At 51.5% G+C, this 17,968-nt stretch overlaps 2 protein-coding genes across 2 annotated transcripts in view; one reads left to right on the plus strand and one right to left on the minus strand.

The window, feature by feature from the left end:
- Positions 1–2,909: 2,909 nt before the first annotated feature.
- ARV1 (ARV1 homolog, fatty acid homeostasis modulator) lies at positions 2,910–11,914 on the minus strand. Its single transcript, XM_038761130.1, has 5 exons — positions 11,793–11,914; positions 9,200–9,319; positions 6,862–7,015; positions 6,030–6,254; positions 2,910–3,689 (listed from the first exon to the last, which is right to left on the minus strand). Exons 1-5 carry the CDS (start codon positions 11,886–11,888, stop codon positions 3,556–3,558), a joined length of 729 nt encoding a protein of 242 aa, XP_038617058.1. The 5' UTR covers positions 11,889–11,914; the 3' UTR covers positions 2,910–3,555.
- Positions 11,915–12,684: 770 nt separating this feature from the next.
- The window catches only part of TTC13 (tetratricopeptide repeat domain 13), a 36,408-nt gene continuing 31,124 nt past the window's right edge, over positions 12,685–17,968 (plus strand). The window contains exons 1-2 of the mRNA XM_038761382.1: positions 12,685–12,689; positions 12,962–13,110. Of these exons, the coding sequence (XP_038617310.1) occupies positions 12,685–12,689; positions 12,962–13,110 (154 nt within the window). The remainder of the gene's footprint in view (positions 12,690–12,961; positions 13,111–17,968) is intronic.

Genomic DNA, 17,968 nt, shown 5'->3' on the forward strand with positions numbered 1-17,968 from the left:
ACAGGTGCTGATGTAATAATAATGGTATTTGTTAAGCGCTTACTATATGCCAAGCACTGTTCTAAGCTCTGGGGTAGATACAAGGTAATCAGGTTGTCCCACATGGGACTCACAGTCTTAATCCCCATTTTACAGATAAGGTAATTGAGGCACAGAGAAGTTCAGTGGCTTGCCCACGGTCAAACAGCAGACAAGTGGTGGAGCTGGGGTTAGAACCCACGTCCTCTGAATCCTAAGCCCGTGCTCTTTCCACCGGACCACACCGTGCCCCATTCGGCACTTGCGTAAGGATATTCCTGTTTAGTAGAGCTCTTTCATCCTGACACTTTTGTTCTCCCACCACTTGTAAATACGTTTTTCCTGTCCCGCTCCCCTTTAAACTGTAAACTCTTTGAAGGCATGGTATAAATCCTGCTTCTGAAGAACGCTTGAACCCTTAGTAAAGTGTGCACTCCTCAGTAAATGCCATCCCGCCTCCCCCACATGTCTGCTGTGTGACCTTGGGCAAGTCACTTCACTTCTCCGTGCCTCAGTTCCCTCATCTGTAAAATGGGGATTAAGACTGTGAGCCCCACATGGGACAACCTCATCTCCTTGTGTTCCCCCCAGGGCTTAGAACAGTGCTTTGCAAATAGTAAGCGCTTAACAAATACCAACGTTATTATTATTATCAGTTGGATCTTGGCTAGGAAAGGGTCACCGACCTAACTCATCCACTGAAACTCACCCTTGCTCCAGGACCAGGGAGGTGGCAATTGGAGTTGAGGGGGGCGTGGTCGGCCCTACAGCCTCACCAGCGTTCCCCAATTAATTCCCAACCCCCTGAGTCATATAAAAGCATCCCCCTCCGCTAGGACTTCAACCTCCCTCAGCACTTTTGCATAATTTGGATAATCATATTCTGATTCCTCGATTTGTAAATGCTTCCATGCCTGCCTCCCCCATTAAAGAGAGGGCAGGGAACGCGTCTCCTCCCTGCTTTGTATTTCCCAGGTTCTCTGGTGGAACAGAGGGAGTCACCATCTGGGGAGTCAACCTTAGAGGGTGGTGACTGGAACAGGGCCCGGGGCCTTGGCATCCAGCCTGAGTTCGACTCACCCTCCCCTTTGAGCCTGCACCCCGCAGAACTTTTCCTTTGCTCTTCAGGAAGATGAGCGGGTGGCGAGGGACCCTTCCTTGGGCATGCGTTTCTCACTTCTCCGTGTCCTGATCATTCAAAGGTGTCAAGAAAGCAGGAGGTAGGGCGGCTGGGGGAGGAGGGTAGCAGCAAACAGGCTGGAGCCCCTATGGGGTCACAGAGAAGGGTCTTTCTGGTCCCTCAGAGGCCATGGGACACTAGGGCTGCACAAAGACCTAGATCTTGCCTCGCCCTCTGAAAGGGTTTTATTCGCTCTGCTTTCGGTGATAAGCAGCTTTGAGATTAGCCAGCAGCAGGGCAGAGCTCATCTCCTTGATCCTTTTTCTCCTCCCCGACATTTCTGTTCTAAGATTCCCGGCACTCACTGTGCTCTATAAGGCAAGCCCCACAGTCTGCTTGTCCTAGGCTATCGTCCTGGGCCACCAGGGTAAAAAAGCTTGTTCCAGCAGGGAGATTCAGGGAAGAAAGCCCAGCGAAGGGGTGACAAAGCTTGAGAATCAGGGTGCCTAGGAAGGGCCTCATCGACACTGATTAATCAATGGCATTTACGGAGCTCTTACTGTGTGCAGACTCCTTCCCAAGCTGGTCAAGAGCAGCCAGCTGAGGCAAAGGTCTCCAACTTGGAAACAGTGCCTCTGAAATCCAGGTTTGTTCTCCAGGCACCAACTCCATCCGTGCTCTCCCTTCCTCCCTCTCCCACCCAGGCATTGGCCGAAGAGCCCGGGAGGAAAGGACGGTGCCGGGGAAGACGCAGCTCTTTCCCAGCCTGGCATGCCGGGCGCTTACTGGGAACCGTCCTCATCCCGGCGGAGGCTGCCAGCCTGAGCTCAAGCCTTGACGCATGACTCCTTCCTTGATGGGTCCCGGCCTAGCTCTCTCTACTTGAATACCAGTGGTGATGAAAAATTCCCTGAGAGGGCGGGAAGCAATTCCTAGGAAAAGCGGGACTTGTTTCTAATTTCTGCCACCCGGTGGCAATACGGGGCTTTTTAAGTTTATGTTCAAAGGTGAAACATTTCTTTTAAGAGGATTTCTTGAAAGGAAGTACTCCATTTTCCCAGAGTTTCCTCTACGCTTCCCGTTTGGGGTACAATTTGTTCCCCGAAATGACCCCCTGAAGCTGGTCTAAGGGAGGAGCAGCCAAATTAGAGGGGCGGAGGCCAGAGTGTCAGCCTACTCTCCAAGAGCGTGGGCCAGGCCTGGACCGGGCCAGGTGTGGCTTTAAGCTGCCGACCTAATAATAATAATAATAATAATAATAATAATAATGGAATTTGCTAAGGGCTTACTATGTGTCGAGCACTATTCTAAGCGCTGGGCTAGATACGAGCTAATCAGGTTGGACCCAGTCCCCGTCCCACAAGGGGCTCACAGTCTCAATCCCCATTTTACAGGCGAAGGAACTGAGGCAGAGAGAAGGTAAGTGGCTTGCCCATTCCCGTCCTCAATCTCACTTCTGGCGAGAAACAAGGCCTCTGGGCTTTCTCATGCCCCAGAGAGCTAGAGGGGGGGCTGGTGGGAGACCAGCTTGGGTGCCACTGGGCTCAGGTCGTCGGGCCAGGACGGGTGAAGAAGAAGTGAGCAGCCGCTGCTGGATGGGAGGCGGATGACCAGGGGTTGGGATTCTTCCTGTCAGCCTGGAGTCCACAGAGCAGGTGCACAATCAGCTCTCATCGGGTTTTCCCCTCTACGGTGCCGACTTCATCCCTCAACATCCTTCCTTGTTTCTTGCTGCCCCCCGGGGCACTGAAGAATACTGCCAGAACGGAGCTTGAGACCAAACACACTTTATTCACCCCGATCAAAAAGCCCAAGGCAGGAGAGGCGGTTGCCGAAAGGAACCGTGGCGGCTCTCTCTGCCGGGGTGCCCAGGCTGAGGGGCTGGGTGCGCATGAGCCAGAGGCCAGATTTCTGGGGCAGCAGACAAGGTTCAGTGGACTCACGTGCTTCCAGGTGGCTGCAGGTGCATCCCAGAACCATTGCCTCTTTGCTCCCTCTGGCAGCGTTTCCCAGCTGGGGCTGGAATTGTTGGTGGCCCTTCCCCGGGCGGGGAGACGCTCTGCCAGTCATGGCAGTTCTGCCACAGTTCCTTAAACAGATGCTTGGGCAGGGCAGCACAGGCGCTCTGGACCGAGGGCTGGCAGGGGCCTCCCCAAAGCTGCCACCCGTCCGTTCTGATTTCGGCACCACGTTGATCCAATTCCCTGCTTCCGACCCTAAAGCTGGGACCTGGGGTAGTTGGGTCAACCGGGAGTTTAGCCACTCGGGTGACTCTTGCATCCTCCGACTCGCTGTAAAGATTTAGGGTGAGGGCAGGCGCGCGTGCAGGCGTGGGTGTGCCCGCTCCCGGGAGGGCTCTTCTCGGCCAGCAGGACCGGCCCCAAGAAGGCTGTGTGTCACTCTGCTGGGCATCGACTCTATGCCTTATAGACCGGACAGCTGCCGCCCACATCCCATCCCATCCTCTGGAAAAGGCAGACCAGGCTGCTCTCCAACACCAGGCCGCCCAGGATGGCCAGCAGCGCCAGCTTCCGGCTGATGTTCAGCGTCACTGCCGGAGAGAAGACCACGTTCCTCTGAGACCTTTCTTTCCTGGGCCTCCGCCGAAGCCGGTTCAGCTCCCTGCCTCCCGGGGCCGAGCCGCCTCCCCGGGGACCGGCCGGCCCCGGCCCGCCCCTCACCGATCCACCCCCGACCCATCGTCAGGGTCCCCTACTGGTTCCCAGGCTCGAGCCCTTGCCTGCTTGCCTTGCCCTATCCTCCCTGGCCCAAATCACCGTGGGACCCCCGCGGGGAGGGCCAGACGACTGCCCCTTTCAAACCGTCCATCGCTGCTCTCAGCCTGGGCCGGGCCCAAGGACCCGTGCTTAGGTTCCAGGTCAGCTTTGTGCCTACACACATCCCTGCTTCGGAAATCCGTCCCAACGGCAGCGGGGACTCCTGCCTGGCTGTCCAGTGGCCCAAACCCAGCGATGGTTCCTGGAACTCCCCCAAGGCCTCACCCACCCCACCCCGCCCTGAGATCCAGATGCCACATGAGCCCAGGGCCCCGGCCCAGATGATCGGCGACCGCGGGTGACCACGGCCTTCAGGCTCTGGCCAGCGACCGCGTGAACATGTCTCAACCCCTGAAGAGTGGCAATCACTATTCCCTTTTGGACTGTGACCTTTGAACACTTGATATTCTCCCCGCCCCCAACACCACAGTGCTTATGTACACGTCTTTGAATTATATATTATAAATTATTTATTTATTCATATTAATGAATAAGTAGGGAGAATGATAGCCACCACCTATTGCTTGTTGAGTCCTTATGGGCATTGGATTGAGGGGATTTAGACTGTGAGCCCCCTTTTAGACTGTGAGCCCACTGTTGGGTAGGGACTGTCTCTATATGTTGCCAATTTGTACTTCCCAAGTGCTTAGTACAGTGCTCTGTACACAGTAAGTGCTCAATAAATACGACTGATGATATTAATGTCTGTCTCCCTCTCTAGACTGTACACTCTTTACGGGCAGGGGAACGTGTCTGCTAGTTCTGCTGTACTGTACTTTCCCAGGCGCTTAGTACAGTGTTCTGCACATAGTAAGTGCTCAATAAATATGATCGATGGATTGACACGGTGCCCAAAAAGCTCTAGTCACGTAAAACATCTCACAGCCCAATTTGTAGGATGGTTCTTTGGGATTTGAACTGTTGCTGCCTGGAGAGGGAGGGGTAACCAGCCCACCAAAATCATAAACTTCTTTCCCCCGGATTGGGTTTTCAACAAGAAGACTCCCAGACAACAGGCAGGGAGCGGTCCTGGCCAGCCTCGCGGTCGAGCGCGGAAGCTCAGGAGGTTTCCCCGGAGTGATAGAAGCGCTCTGCAGGCCGCTCGAGCCCGGCCCCGGAAGCTGCCCTGGACGTGCCCGAGGCCGCAAACCTTCCCTCACGCCCCCAAAGCGCGGGCTGCCACCGGACGCTCAGCACTCCTGCCAATCCCTCGGTGGGACTCAGGGAACGGGCAGCGTTCCTGCTCGGGGAGGCTCAGCGGACTTCTGCCGGGACACCGTGGGAGGCCAGGTCTACTTTCATTCATTCATTCAATTGTATTTATTGAGTGCTTACTGTGTGTGGAGCACTGTACTAAGCGCTTGGGAAGTACAGGTTCTTTCCCAGTGCTTAGTATGGTGTGCATGAAGCAGCATGGCCTAATAGAAAGAGCCCGGGCCTGAGAGCCAGGAGACCTGGGTCCTAATCCTGATTCCACCACTTGTCTGCTGTGTGACCTTGAGCATGTCACTCCACTTCTCTGGGCCTCAGTTTCCTCATCTGCAGAATGGGAATTCACTACCTCTTCTCCCTCCTACTTGGACTGTGGGCCCCAGGTGGGGACCTGATTATCTTGAAGCTACCCCAGCGCTTAGTTCTGTGCTTGGCCCATAGTAAGCATTTAAATACCCCAATTATTATTATCATTACAGTGCTCTGCACACAGTAGGCGATCTGTAAATGCTATTTATTTATGCCGGTCGCTGCTCCGAGAAGCCCCTTGGGAGCTAAGCCGTGACTGGACCACAGAGCTGACGGTGCAGGGCCAATCTTCACCAACCACCCCGTCCCCAACACTGTACGCTCGTTATGGGCGGGGAACGTGTTTGCTAATTCTGTTGTATTGTACTCTCCCCAGTGCTTAGTACAGTGCTCTGCACATAGTGAGTGCTCATTAAATCATCATCAATCGTATTTATTGAGCACTTACTGTGTGCAGAGCACTGTACTAAGCACTTGGGAAGTACAAATTGGCAACATTAAATACCACTGATGGACTGATTGATTCCCCAGGGGAGCCCCAAGAGACACGACCCCTCGCGTTCCCGTCTCGCCGAGGCGGGGAGAGACCGTACCTCTGACGGCCTGCGAGTGGGACGTCAGGACGAATACTTTGATGAGCCGCAGGCACAGAGGAGTGTAGTCGTGCTCCCAGATGACGGCCGGAATCAGCAGCAGCTTCCCGTAGCTGGACAAGAGCAGGGCCTTCAGGAGCAGGATGAAGCTGGAGGCCGTGCCCAGGGCCGGGAGTCGGGCCAGCCACAGCACCGTAAAGATGCCCGTGAAAAACGCGGTTTGCTCTGACAAGGAAACAAAAAGCCCAAGTGTGAAGGCCATCAGAGCCACGGCCTGAAAGAACATCAGAGAAGAGGCAAATCCGTGATGGCCCCGAGTCAGTTGACCCTGGGGGAACGACACATCAAGATTAAACGTTTCTGTAGCCGCCCTCGCTGCTCACATGAGAAGCAGCGTGTCCTGGTGGATACAGCTCGGGCCTGGGAGTCGAAAGGACCCGGATTCTAATCCCAGCTCTGCCGCTTGTCTGCTGTGTGACCTTGGGCATGTCACTTCACTTCTCTGGGCCTGTTACCTTACCTGTAAAGTGGGGATTAAGAGTGTGATCCCCAAGTGGGACGGGGACTATGTCCAACCTGATTAGCTTGCTCAGTGCCTGGCACATAAAAAGCTTAATAACAACAACAAAAAAATCCCACAATTGTTAATCCAGGGCACCAACCGGCACCACTTCAGTGTGAAGCTGCCCCATTTCTCAGTCCAAGGCGTGGCTGGGCCCTCATTCACGCTGCTGCAACCCAGCCCGACCCACAAAGTCTCACTGGACTAAGCTCACCCCTCCAGGGGCTAGAATCTCCCCCCGCCCCCACAGATGCCACCGAATGTCCTCACCTAGAGATGCTATGGCAAACATCCTGTAGAAATCCCACTCCTTGGCGTATCTGATGAAGTCATCGGGGTCAGGGCTCTGGCTGGAGTCCTGCAGTTGCAGCCACCGGACGTAGGCTTCGCAGAGCAAACAGAAGATGCACAGCTTCCCATGGATCTGGCAAAACGGAGGGCAAGTGCTTCGGGCGGGAAACAGCTCAAATGTTCTAAGGGTTAACGGGCCCAGGATGGCAAATCATTTATGGATCCCTGTTCACCCTGTTCCCAAACAGCTGTTTCTCAACAATCTGCACAGGGCCCCACGGGAGGCAGCATATTAAGAACAGGAATGCAAATGGATAATTGAATGGAAAGTCCAAAGGGTTTAAAGTTGCCACGAAACTAGCAGATCCTGGGAGACTAAGGGCCACAAGCTGATCCTTTCCTCGCTCCCGAGTACGTTATCTCTCCTCTGCTGGGAACTGAGCCCGCGAGCGGGGACACGCGGCTGATGCACAAGGGATCCAGATCTGGCTTGTACCTCCCTCTGGTCATTTTTAATTCTCACGAGTCCTTTGTGAGGAACAAGTCCGCGGGCTTGGGAGTCAGAGGTCCTGGGTTCTAATCCCGGCTCCGCCACTTGTCAGCTGGGTGACTCCGTGCCTCAGTGACCTCATTTGGAAAATGGGGATCAAGACTATGAGCCCCAAGTGGGACAACCTGATAACCTTGTATCCATCCCAGTGCTTAGAACAGTGCTTGGCACATAGTAAGCGCCTAACAAATACCATCATTATTATTATTACTCTGCGTAGAACATCGCATGGCAAGTGTAAATAGGGGCACAACTGTCAGGGAGGAGAGTCTTTTCAGCTCTGCTCAATCCCGGGCAGCGCCCCATCTTGCAGAGAAGCGTGGATGACAAGAGTGGGGACTTTCATTCATTCAACTGTACTTACTGAGCGCTTACTGTGTGCAGAGCACTGTACTAAGTGCTCGGAAAGTACAATTCAGCAGTAAAGAGAGACAATCCCTGCCCACACCGGGTTTACAGTCTAGAAAGGGAAGGCGTTGGGAGGAGGCCTGAAGGTCCCTCCTGCACCTTCAATCAATAGTATTGATTGAGCACTGACTGGGTGCAGAGCACTATACTAAACCTTCCTGAGAGTATAACAGAAGTCAGCAGGCACAGTGCTCAGTGCTTAGAACAGTGCTTGGCACATGGTAAGCGCTTAACAAATACCATTATTATTATTACTATTATTATGACCCCTGCCCTTAAGGAGCTTCAACTCCACCAGACGGGACAGACCGCTCTAGGGGTTTAAGCAGCATGGCTCAATGGAAAGAGCACAGGCTTTGGAGTCGGAGGTCAGGGGTTCAAATCCCGGCTCCGCCAATTGTCAGCTGTGTGACTTTGGGCAAGTCACTTCACTTCTCTGGGCCTCAGTTCCCTCATCTGTAAAATGGGGATTAAGACTGTGAGCCCCACGTGGGACAACCTGATCACCTTGTATCCCCCCAGCGCTTAGAACAGTGCTTTGCACATAGTAAGCGCTTAACAAATACCATCATTATTATTATTCTTATTAAGCACTTAGGAACTTATTTATAATCTGTCTTGGGCACTATTGTATACACGCTTATTTAACTGTACATTCATTTACGATTTATCTTGATCACTGTATTTGTACGTATTTTTAAGTCGGTGCCCCCTGCGAGCAGGGAACGTGTCTCCTGCTTCTGTTGGACTTCCCGAGCACTTAGGACAGTGCTCTGAGGCCAGTGCACACCTAGTAAATGCTCCCACAGCTCTTCCTATTTAAGCCTCCAGGAGAAAAGAGACCCCCATCATTATTCCCCCTCCCCTATTCCTACCGCAGGAGACCCCGCTTTGCAGGGGCCCTCAGCTCAATGGTGGAGAAATTCCTCCTCAGCCCCTTCAATCCTAGTTTCTGCTGTCCCCCCGACCAACTGCCTAATTCTGGCTCCTCCACAGGGTAGAGCCAAGGTGCTTGTGACGTTGTCATCCCCCCCGCACCCCCCACCACTAAAGTCTCCACTACAGGGGTTGGGGGCTTCGCAGTGGGAAACATCCTTACACCCATTATACAATTATTATCACATTTATGCACTGTACTAAGCGCTGGAGAAGATATGAGACAATCAGGTTGGACACAAGCCCCGTCCCACATGGAGTTTGCAGTCTAAGCAGGAGGGAGTAGGATTCTACCCCCATTTTACAGATGAGGACCCCGAGGCACAGAAAAATTAAGTGACTTGCCCAAGGTCACACAGCAGACAAGTGGTGGAGCCGGGGAGAGGGGCCCGACTGCTCGGTGGCAAACCGCGCGTAACTCACATTTATTTGTGTATTGAAAAGAATGTGCCTGTAGGCCTGGGCTTTGCATAATATGGCATTGATCAAGATGATGACAGGATCGTACTCGATGTACTTGTCCACGGGTTTCTGGCAAGATTTCTGAAACGATCGGAGACGGGGTTATTGTAGGACAGGCAAGCCTGCCTGCTCAGAAGCACCTACGTCCCCTCCCCTCCCCACACCACACCTCCAGCCTTGTAGCATTTCCGCTACCATGCTTTTCAGCATATTGAAAATAGCTAACTTTTAGTTCCAAAAGTTTGTCTTAAAATGGAAATTATCTTAATTTTTTCCTCCTGCTCCTGCTGTGGGTACAACCCGTACCTGCCATTTCCTTCATTAGATGTTAAGCTATTTGCCGGCAGGGCCTTCCCCCCCCACACCCCGGATTTCAGCTGCGAGGCCTAAGGGGCTGGGGCTCGTGGTTCCGATCAATCGATCAATGATGTTTACTGAGCTCTTACTGGGTGCAGAGCATTGTGTGTACAGCATTGCTATAATCCATAATAATAATAATAATAATAATAATAATAATAGTGGCATTTGTTAAGCGCTTACCATGTGCAAAGCACTGTTCTAAGCGCTGGGGGGATACAAGGTGATCAGGTTGTCCCACGTGGGGCTCACAATCACTTTAGACTGTGAGCCCACTGTTGGGTAGGGACTGTCTCTATATGTTGCCAATTTGTACTTCCCAAGCGCTTAGTACAGTGCTGTGCACACAGTAAGCGCTCAATAAATACGATTGACGATGACGATGATCATCCCCATTTTACAGATGAGGTGACTGAGGCTCCGGGAAGTTAAGTGACTTGCCCAAGGTCACACAGCAGACATGTGGCGGAGCAGGGATTCGAACCCATGACCTCTGACTCCAAAGCCCGGGCTCTTTCCACTAAGCCACGCTGCCCTTCCCTTTCCTCTCCATCCAAACTGCTACCACGTTAATCCAAGCGTCTATCCTCTGCCGCCTTGATTACTATATCAGCCTCTTTGCTGACCTCCCAGCCTCCTGTCTCTCCCTGCTCTACTCCATCCTTCACTCTGCTGCCCGGATCATTTTTCTACAAAAAACGTTCACTCCATGTTTCCCCACTCCTCAAGAACCTCCAGTGGTTGCCCATCCACCTTCGCATCCAACAGAAACTCCTTACCGTCAGCTTTAAAGCACTCAATCACCTTGCCCCCTCCCACCTCACCTCGCTACTCTACTACACCCGGCCCGCACATTTCGCTCGTCTAATGCCAATCAATCAATCAATCAATCGTATTTATTGAGCGCCTACAGTGTGCAGAGCACTGTACTAAGCGCTTGGGAAGTACAAGTTGGGAACATATAGAGACAGTCCCTACCCAACAGTGGGCTCACAGTCTAGAAGACTACTCTATTCACTGTACCTCCATCTTGCCTATCTTGACGCCGAATTCTCACCCACATCCTGCCTCCGGCCTGGAACGCTCTCCCTCTTCATCCCCAACAGACAATGACTCTCCCCGCTTTCAAAGCCTTACTGAAGGCACATCTCCTCCAAGAAGCCTTCCCTAAGCCCTTATCTTCCCTTTTCCCACTCCCTTCTGCATTGCCCTGACTCGCCCCCTTTATTCATCACCGCCACTCACAGCCCCACAGCACTTAAGTCCATATCCGTAATTCATTTATTAATATTAATGTCTGTCTCCTCCGCTAGACTGTAAGGGTCTTGTGGGCAGGAAATGTGTCTCCCCCTCGTCCCCCTCTCCATCCCCCCATCTTACCTCCTTCCCTTCCCCACAGCACCTGTATATATGTATATATGCTTGTACGTATTTATTACTCTATTTATTTATTTATTTTACTTGTACATATCTATTCTATTTATTTTATTTTGTTAGTATGTTTGGTTTTGTTCTCTGTCTCCCCCTTTTAGACTGTGAGCCCGCTGCTGGGTAGGGACTGTCTCTATATGTTGCCACCTTGTACTTCCCAAGCGCTTAGTACAGTGCTCTGCACACAGTAAGCGCTCAATAAATACGATTGATGATGATGAAGATGTTATACTGTTGGTCCCAAGCAGTTAATACAGGGCCCTGCCCACAGTATAAGCACTCAATAAATACGATTGACTGACTGTACTAGAAACAGCGTGGCTTAGAGGAAAGAGCGCGGGCTTGGGAGCCAGAGGTCGTGGGTTCTAATCCCGGCTCTGCCACTTGTCAACTATGTGACTTTGGGCAAGTCACTTAACTTTTCTGTGCCTCGGTTCCCTCATCTGTAAAATGGGGATGAAGACTGGGAGCCCCCCGTGGGACAACCTGATCCCCCTGTAACCTCCCCTGCGCTTAGAACAGTGCTTGGCACGTAGTAAGCGCTCAATAAATGCCATCATTATTATTATTTTTATTAAGTCACTTCACTTCTCTGGGCCTCGGTTCCCTCATCTGTCAAATGGGGATGAAGACTGTGAGCCCCCCGTGGGACAACCTGATCCCCCTTTAACCTCCCCAGCGCTTAGAACGGCGCTTGGCACGTAGTAAGCGCTTAATAAATGCCATCATCATCATTATTATTATTATTATCATCCCCGTGTCTCACGCAGATGGTGATCTTCAGGACCCCGCGGTTGTAGTCCCGGTAGAGCTCGGTGGCCTCCCGATGGCACTCGATGCAGCGGTACCGGGCGGCCGCCATCGTCGCCTCCTCAGGCGGCGGCCGCCTCTTCCCGGTTTGGGCGGGAAAAGGCCTGGGGCGCGCCGCGGGGCCTTCTGGGACTTGTAGTCTCGGCCGCCCCGCGAGGCCGGGCGGGCGCGCCGCGGGGCCTTCTGGGACCTGTAGTCTCGGCCGCCCCTCGGGGCCTTCTGGGACTTGTAGTCTCGGCCGCCCCGCGGGGCCGGGAGGGCGCGCTCCAAGCGGGGGCTTTGCGAACTGCAGCGATGTGAAGGTAGAACGGAAAGGATTTAGTTAATCCATCAATCAATCAATCGTATTGATTGAGCGCTTACTGTGTGCAGAGCACTGGACTAAGCGCTTGGGAAGTCCAAGTTGGCAACATATAGAGACAGTTCCTACCCAACAGTGGGCTCACCGTCTAGAAGAGGGAGACAGACAACAAAACCAAACATACTAACAAAATAAAATAGAAATGTACAAGTAAAATAAATAAACAGAGTAATAAATATGTACAACCATATATACATATATACAGGTGCTGTGGGGAAGGGAAGGAGGTAAGATGGGGGGATGGAGAGGGGGACGAGGGGGAGAGGAAGGAAGGGGCTCAGTGTGGGAAGGCCTCCTGGAGGAGGTGAGCTCTCAGCAGGGCCTTGAAGGGAGGAAGAGAGCTAGCTTGGCGGAGGGGCAGAGGGATTGGGGGCATTCCGGGCCCGGGGGTGGACGTGGGCCGGGGGTCGATGGCCGGGAAGGCCTCCTGGATATGTACAAGTAAAATAAATAAGTACCTGCAAAAGATCACTATGGCGGCTTAATTATGAAGTAGGATTGGTGCCCTGCCAGGCGCAAAAGTAACAAAAGTAAGCACTCCAATAAATACGACTGACTGACTGACTGACTGACTGAATGAATGAATGACTGAATGAATGAATGAACTACAACTTCCGGAAGGCAGCGCGGCCTCCTCCTCCTCCCCCTCCTCCTCCTCCTCCTCCCCCTGCGAGGCCGGGGCCGGCTGCGCATGCGCCGTGGGGGATGATGGCACCTGCCGCCGCCGCCGCCGCCGCCGCCTCCTCCTCCTCCTCCTCCCGGAGGTCCTCCGGGCTGCCGCTCCCGCCGGTGCTGCTGCTGCTGCTGCTGCTGCCGCGGTCCGTGTCCGGCCTGGCGGCCCCGGGCCCCGAGCTGTACTCGCCGCTGCCGGAGCCTGCGGCCTGGGCCGCCCGCTACTCGGACGACTGCGGCGGTGAGCAGCGGGGGGCGGGGCGGGGGGGACACCAGGAGAATAATCACAATCATTTATGGCATTTAATTAACGTGGTTTGTTCTCCGTCTCCCCCTTCTAGACCGTGAGCCCGCCGTTGGGTAGGGACCGTCTCTCTATGTTGCCAACTTGGACATCCTAAGCGCATAGTCCAGTGCTCTACACACAGGAAGCGCTCAATAAATACTAATGATTGATTGATTGCCTCTCTACGTTGCCAACTTGGACATCCCAAGCGCTTAGTCCAGTGCTCTGCACACAGTAAGCGCTCAATAAATACGATTGATTGATTGATTGACTGTCTCTATATGTTGCCAGCTTGTACTCCCCAAGCGCTTAGTCCAGTGCTCTGCACACAGGAAGCGCTCAATAAATACGATTGATTGATTGACTGTCTCTAGATGTTGCCAGCTTGTACTCCCCAAGCGCTTAGTCCAGTGCTCTGCACACAGGAAGCGCTCAATAGATACGATTGATTGATTGACTGTCTCTAGATGTTGCCAACTTGGACATCCCAAGCGCTTAGTCTAGTGCTCTGCACACAGTAAGCGCTCCATAAATACAATTGATTGATTGATTGATGGACTGTCTGTATATGTTGCCAACTTGGACTTCCCAAGCGCTTAGTCCAGTGCTCTGCACACAGTAAGCGCTCAATAAATACTATTGATTGATTGACTGTCTGTATATGTTGCCAACTTGGACATCCCAAGCGCTTAGTCCAGTGCTTTGCACACAGTAAGCGCTCAATAAATACGATTGATTGATTGACTGTCTCAGATGTTGCCAACTTGTACATCCCAAGCGCTTAGTACAGTACTCTGCACACAGTAAGCACTCAATAAATACGAGTGATTGATTAACTGTCTGTATATGTTGCCAACTTGTACATCCCAAGCGCTTAGTCCAGTGCTTTGCACACAGTAAGTGCTCAATAAATACGATTGATTGACTGTCTCTATATGTTGCCAACTTGTAATAATAATAATAATAATAACGATGGCATTTGTTAAGCGCTTACTATGTGCACAGCACTGTTTTAAGCACTGGGGGGAATACAAGGTGATCAAGTTGTCCCACGGGGGGCTCACAGTCTTAAACCCCATTTTACAGATGAGGTAACTGAGGCTCAGAGAAGTTAAGTGACTTGCCCAAGGTCACACAGCAGACGTCCCCACATCCCAAGCGCTTAGTCCAGTGCTTTGCACACAGTAAGCGCTCAATAAATATGATTGAATGAATGAATGAATAATGGTATCTGCTAAGTGCTCACCGTGGGCCCCACACTGCAGTAATAATAATGGCAGTTATTAAGCGCTTACTATGTGCAAAGCACTGTTCTAAGTGCTGGGGAGGTTACAGGGTGATCAGGTTGTCCCACACGGGGCTCACGTTCATCCTCATTTTCCAGATGAGGTCACTGAGGCCCAGAGAAGTGAAGTGACTTGCCCAAAGTCACCCAGCTGACAATTGGCAGAGCCGGGATTTGAACCCATGACCTCTGACCCCAAAGCCCGGGCTCTTGCCACTGAGCCACAGAGGATGATGATCCTCTCCCCCTCTTCCCCCTCCCCCGCCTTACCTCCTTCCCCTCCCCACAGCACCTGGATATATGTTTGTACGCATTTATTACTCTATTTTATTTGTGCATGTTTATTCTATTTATTTTATCTTGTTAATATGTTTTATTTTGTTGCCCGTCTCCCCCTTCTATCAATCAGTTGTATTTATTGAGCGCTTACTGTGTGCAGAGCACTGTACTAAGCGCTTGGGATGTACAAGTTGGCAACATATAGAGACGGTCCCTACCCAACAGCAGGCTCACGGTCTAGAAGGGGGAGACGGACAACAAAACATGTTAATAAAATAACATAAATGATTATGATATGTTTGTATGCATTTAGTACTCTATTTTATCTGTACATGTTTATTGTATTTATTTTATCTTGTTAATATGTTTTGTTTTGTTGTCCGTCTCCCCCTTCTAGACTGTGAGCCTGCTGTTGGGTAGGGACCGTCTCTATATGTTGCCAACTTGGACTTCCCAAGCGCTTGGTACAGTGCTCTGCACACAGTAGGCGCTCAAATACGATTGAATGAATCTGCTAAGCGCTCACCATGGGCCAGACACTGCAATGAGGATGTTGGTACTTGTTAAGCCTTTACTATATGCGTAGCACTGTTCTAAGCGCTGGAGGGGGGTTACAAGGTGATCAGGTTGTCCCACGGGGGGCTCACAGTCTTAATAATAATAATAATGATGGCATTTATTAAGCGCTTACTATGCGCAAAGCACTGTTCTAAGCGCTGTGGAGGTTACAAGGTGATCAGGTTGTCCCACGGGGGGCTCACAGTCTTCATCCCCCTTGTACAGATGAGGCCCAGTGAAGTGACTTGCCCAAAGTCACACAGCTGACAAGTGGCGGAGTCGGGATTAGAATAATAATAATAATGATGGCATTTGCTAAGCGCCTACTATGTGCCAAACATTGTTCTAAGCGCTGGGGGAGATACAAGGTAATCAGGTGGTCCCACGAGGGGCTCATTCATTCATTCATTCAATCGTATTTATTGAGCGCTTACTGTGTGCAGAGCACTGTACTAAGTGCTTGGCTCACAGTCTTAATCCCCCCTTTACAGATGAGGGAACTGAGGTACAGAGAAGTGAATTCATTCATTCAATCGTATTTATTGAGCGCTTACTGTGTGCAGAGCACTGTACTAAGCGCTGGGGAAGTGCAAGTTGGCAACACATAGAGATGGTCCCTACCCAACAGTGGGCTCACAGTCTAGAAGGGGGAGACAGGAACCCCTTCTCAGCTGCATAGTTCTCCCCCAGACCTGCCCCATGTCTCCATCCTACCCAGAAAGTGACCTTCAGAAGGAAGGCACTTATTTACTTATTTTACTTGTACATATCTATTCTATTTATTTTATTTTGTTAGTATGTTTGGTTTTGTTCTCTGTCTCCCCCTTTTAGACTGTGAGCCCACTGGTGGGTAGGGACTGTCTCTCTATGTTGCCAACTTGTACTTCCCAAGCGCTTAGTTCAGTGCTCTGCACACAGTAAGCGCTCAATAAATACGATTGATTGATTGATTGAAGGTAGAAACCACTTTATTTTTTTTTTGCAGGGGGTAGGAATGATACTTGTTAAGTGCTTACAATGTGCCAGGCACTGTCCTAAGCCCTAGGGTAGGTACAAGTTAAATCAGGTTGGACACAGCCCATGTCCAGCGTGGGGCTCGGCTCACGGTCTTAATCCCCGTTTTGCAAGTGAGGTAACCGGGGCACAGAGAAGTGAAATGACTTGCCCAGGGTCACACAGCAGGCCAGAGGCGGAGTCGGGATTAGAACCCAGATGCTTCTGACTCTGAGGCCCATGCTCTGTCCTTTGGGGTTGGACTCCGGGGTTATCCTGGAGTCCAGAGAAGCAGCGTGGCTCAGTGGAAAAGAGCACGGGCTTTGGAGTCAGAGGTCGTGGGTTCAAATCCCCGCTCTGCCAATTGTCAGCTGTGTGACTTTGGGCAAGTCACTTAACTTCTCTGGGCCTCAGTTCCCTCATCTGTAAAGTGGGGATTAAGACTGTGAGCCCCCCGTGGGACAACCTGATCACTTTGTAACCTCCCCCAGCGCTTAGAACAGTGCATTGCACATAGTAAGCGCTTAATAAATGCCATCATTATTATTATTATTATTATCCTGGGTAAAAACTGCCAACTCCTCCCAGGCCCAGAGCCGGCCCTCCCCTCCCCAGCACGGGAACCAAGATTATACTGGAAGAGAAGCAGCGTAGCCTAGAGGAAAGATCCTGGGCCTGGGATTAAGAGGACCTGGGTTCTAATTCCGGCTCTGCCATTCATTCATTCAGTCATATTTATCGAGCACTTACTGTACGCAAAGGACTGTACTAAGCGCTTGGGAGAGAGCAATACAACAAAAAACGACACGTTCCCTTCCCGCAACGAGCTCATAGCCACTTGTCTGCATTGTAACCTTGGGCCAGTCACTTAACTTCTCTGTGCCTCAGTTCCCTCATCTGTAAAATAGGGATTCAGTGCCTGTTCTCCCTCCTACTTAGCATGTGAGCCTCGTGTGAGGCCTGATTATCTTGTATCTATCCCAGCGCTCAGTGTAGTGCTTGGCACATAGTAAGCGCTTAACAAATGCCAGTTCCAGACTGTGAGCCCACTGTTGGGTAGGGACCGTCTCTGTGTGTTGCCAACTTGTACTTCCCAAGTGCTTAGTACAGTGCTCTGAACACAGTAAGTGCTCAATGAATACAATTGAATGAATTAATAGTAATAGTAATAATAATAATAAAAAATCCTGGGCCTGGGTTCTAATCTCGGATCTGCCACTTGCCTGCTGTGTGACCTTGGGGCGAATCACTTAACTTCTCTGTGCCTCAGTTTCCTCATCTGTAAAATGGGGATGAAATGCTTTTCCTCCTTCCCCCTTAGACTGTGAGCCCCAAGGAATAATGATAATAACAATGTGGTATTTGTTAAGTGCAATGTACTAATTACTGTACTAAGCGCTGGGGTAGGTACAAAGACTGTCTGACCTGCCTATCTCTCTCTCCTCTCTTCCCTGCTCTAGGGAAGCAGCGTGGCTCAGTGGAAAGAGCCCAGGCTTTGGAGTCAGAGGTCATGGGTTCAAATCCCGGCTCCACCAATTGTCAGCCGTGTGACTTTGGGCAAGTCACTTCACTTCTCTGGGCCTCAGTTCCCTCATCTGTAAAATGAGGATTAAGATTGTGAGCCCCCCGTGGGACAACCTGATCATCTTATAACCTCCCCAGCACTTAGAACAGTGCTTTGCACATAGTAAGTGCTTA

The sequence above is a fragment of the Tachyglossus aculeatus genome, chromosome 19 (genome assembly GCF_015852505.1).
Source record: "Tachyglossus aculeatus isolate mTacAcu1 chromosome 19, mTacAcu1.pri, whole genome shotgun sequence".
NCBI classification, from domain to species: Eukaryota; Metazoa; Chordata; class Mammalia; order Monotremata; family Tachyglossidae; genus Tachyglossus; species Tachyglossus aculeatus.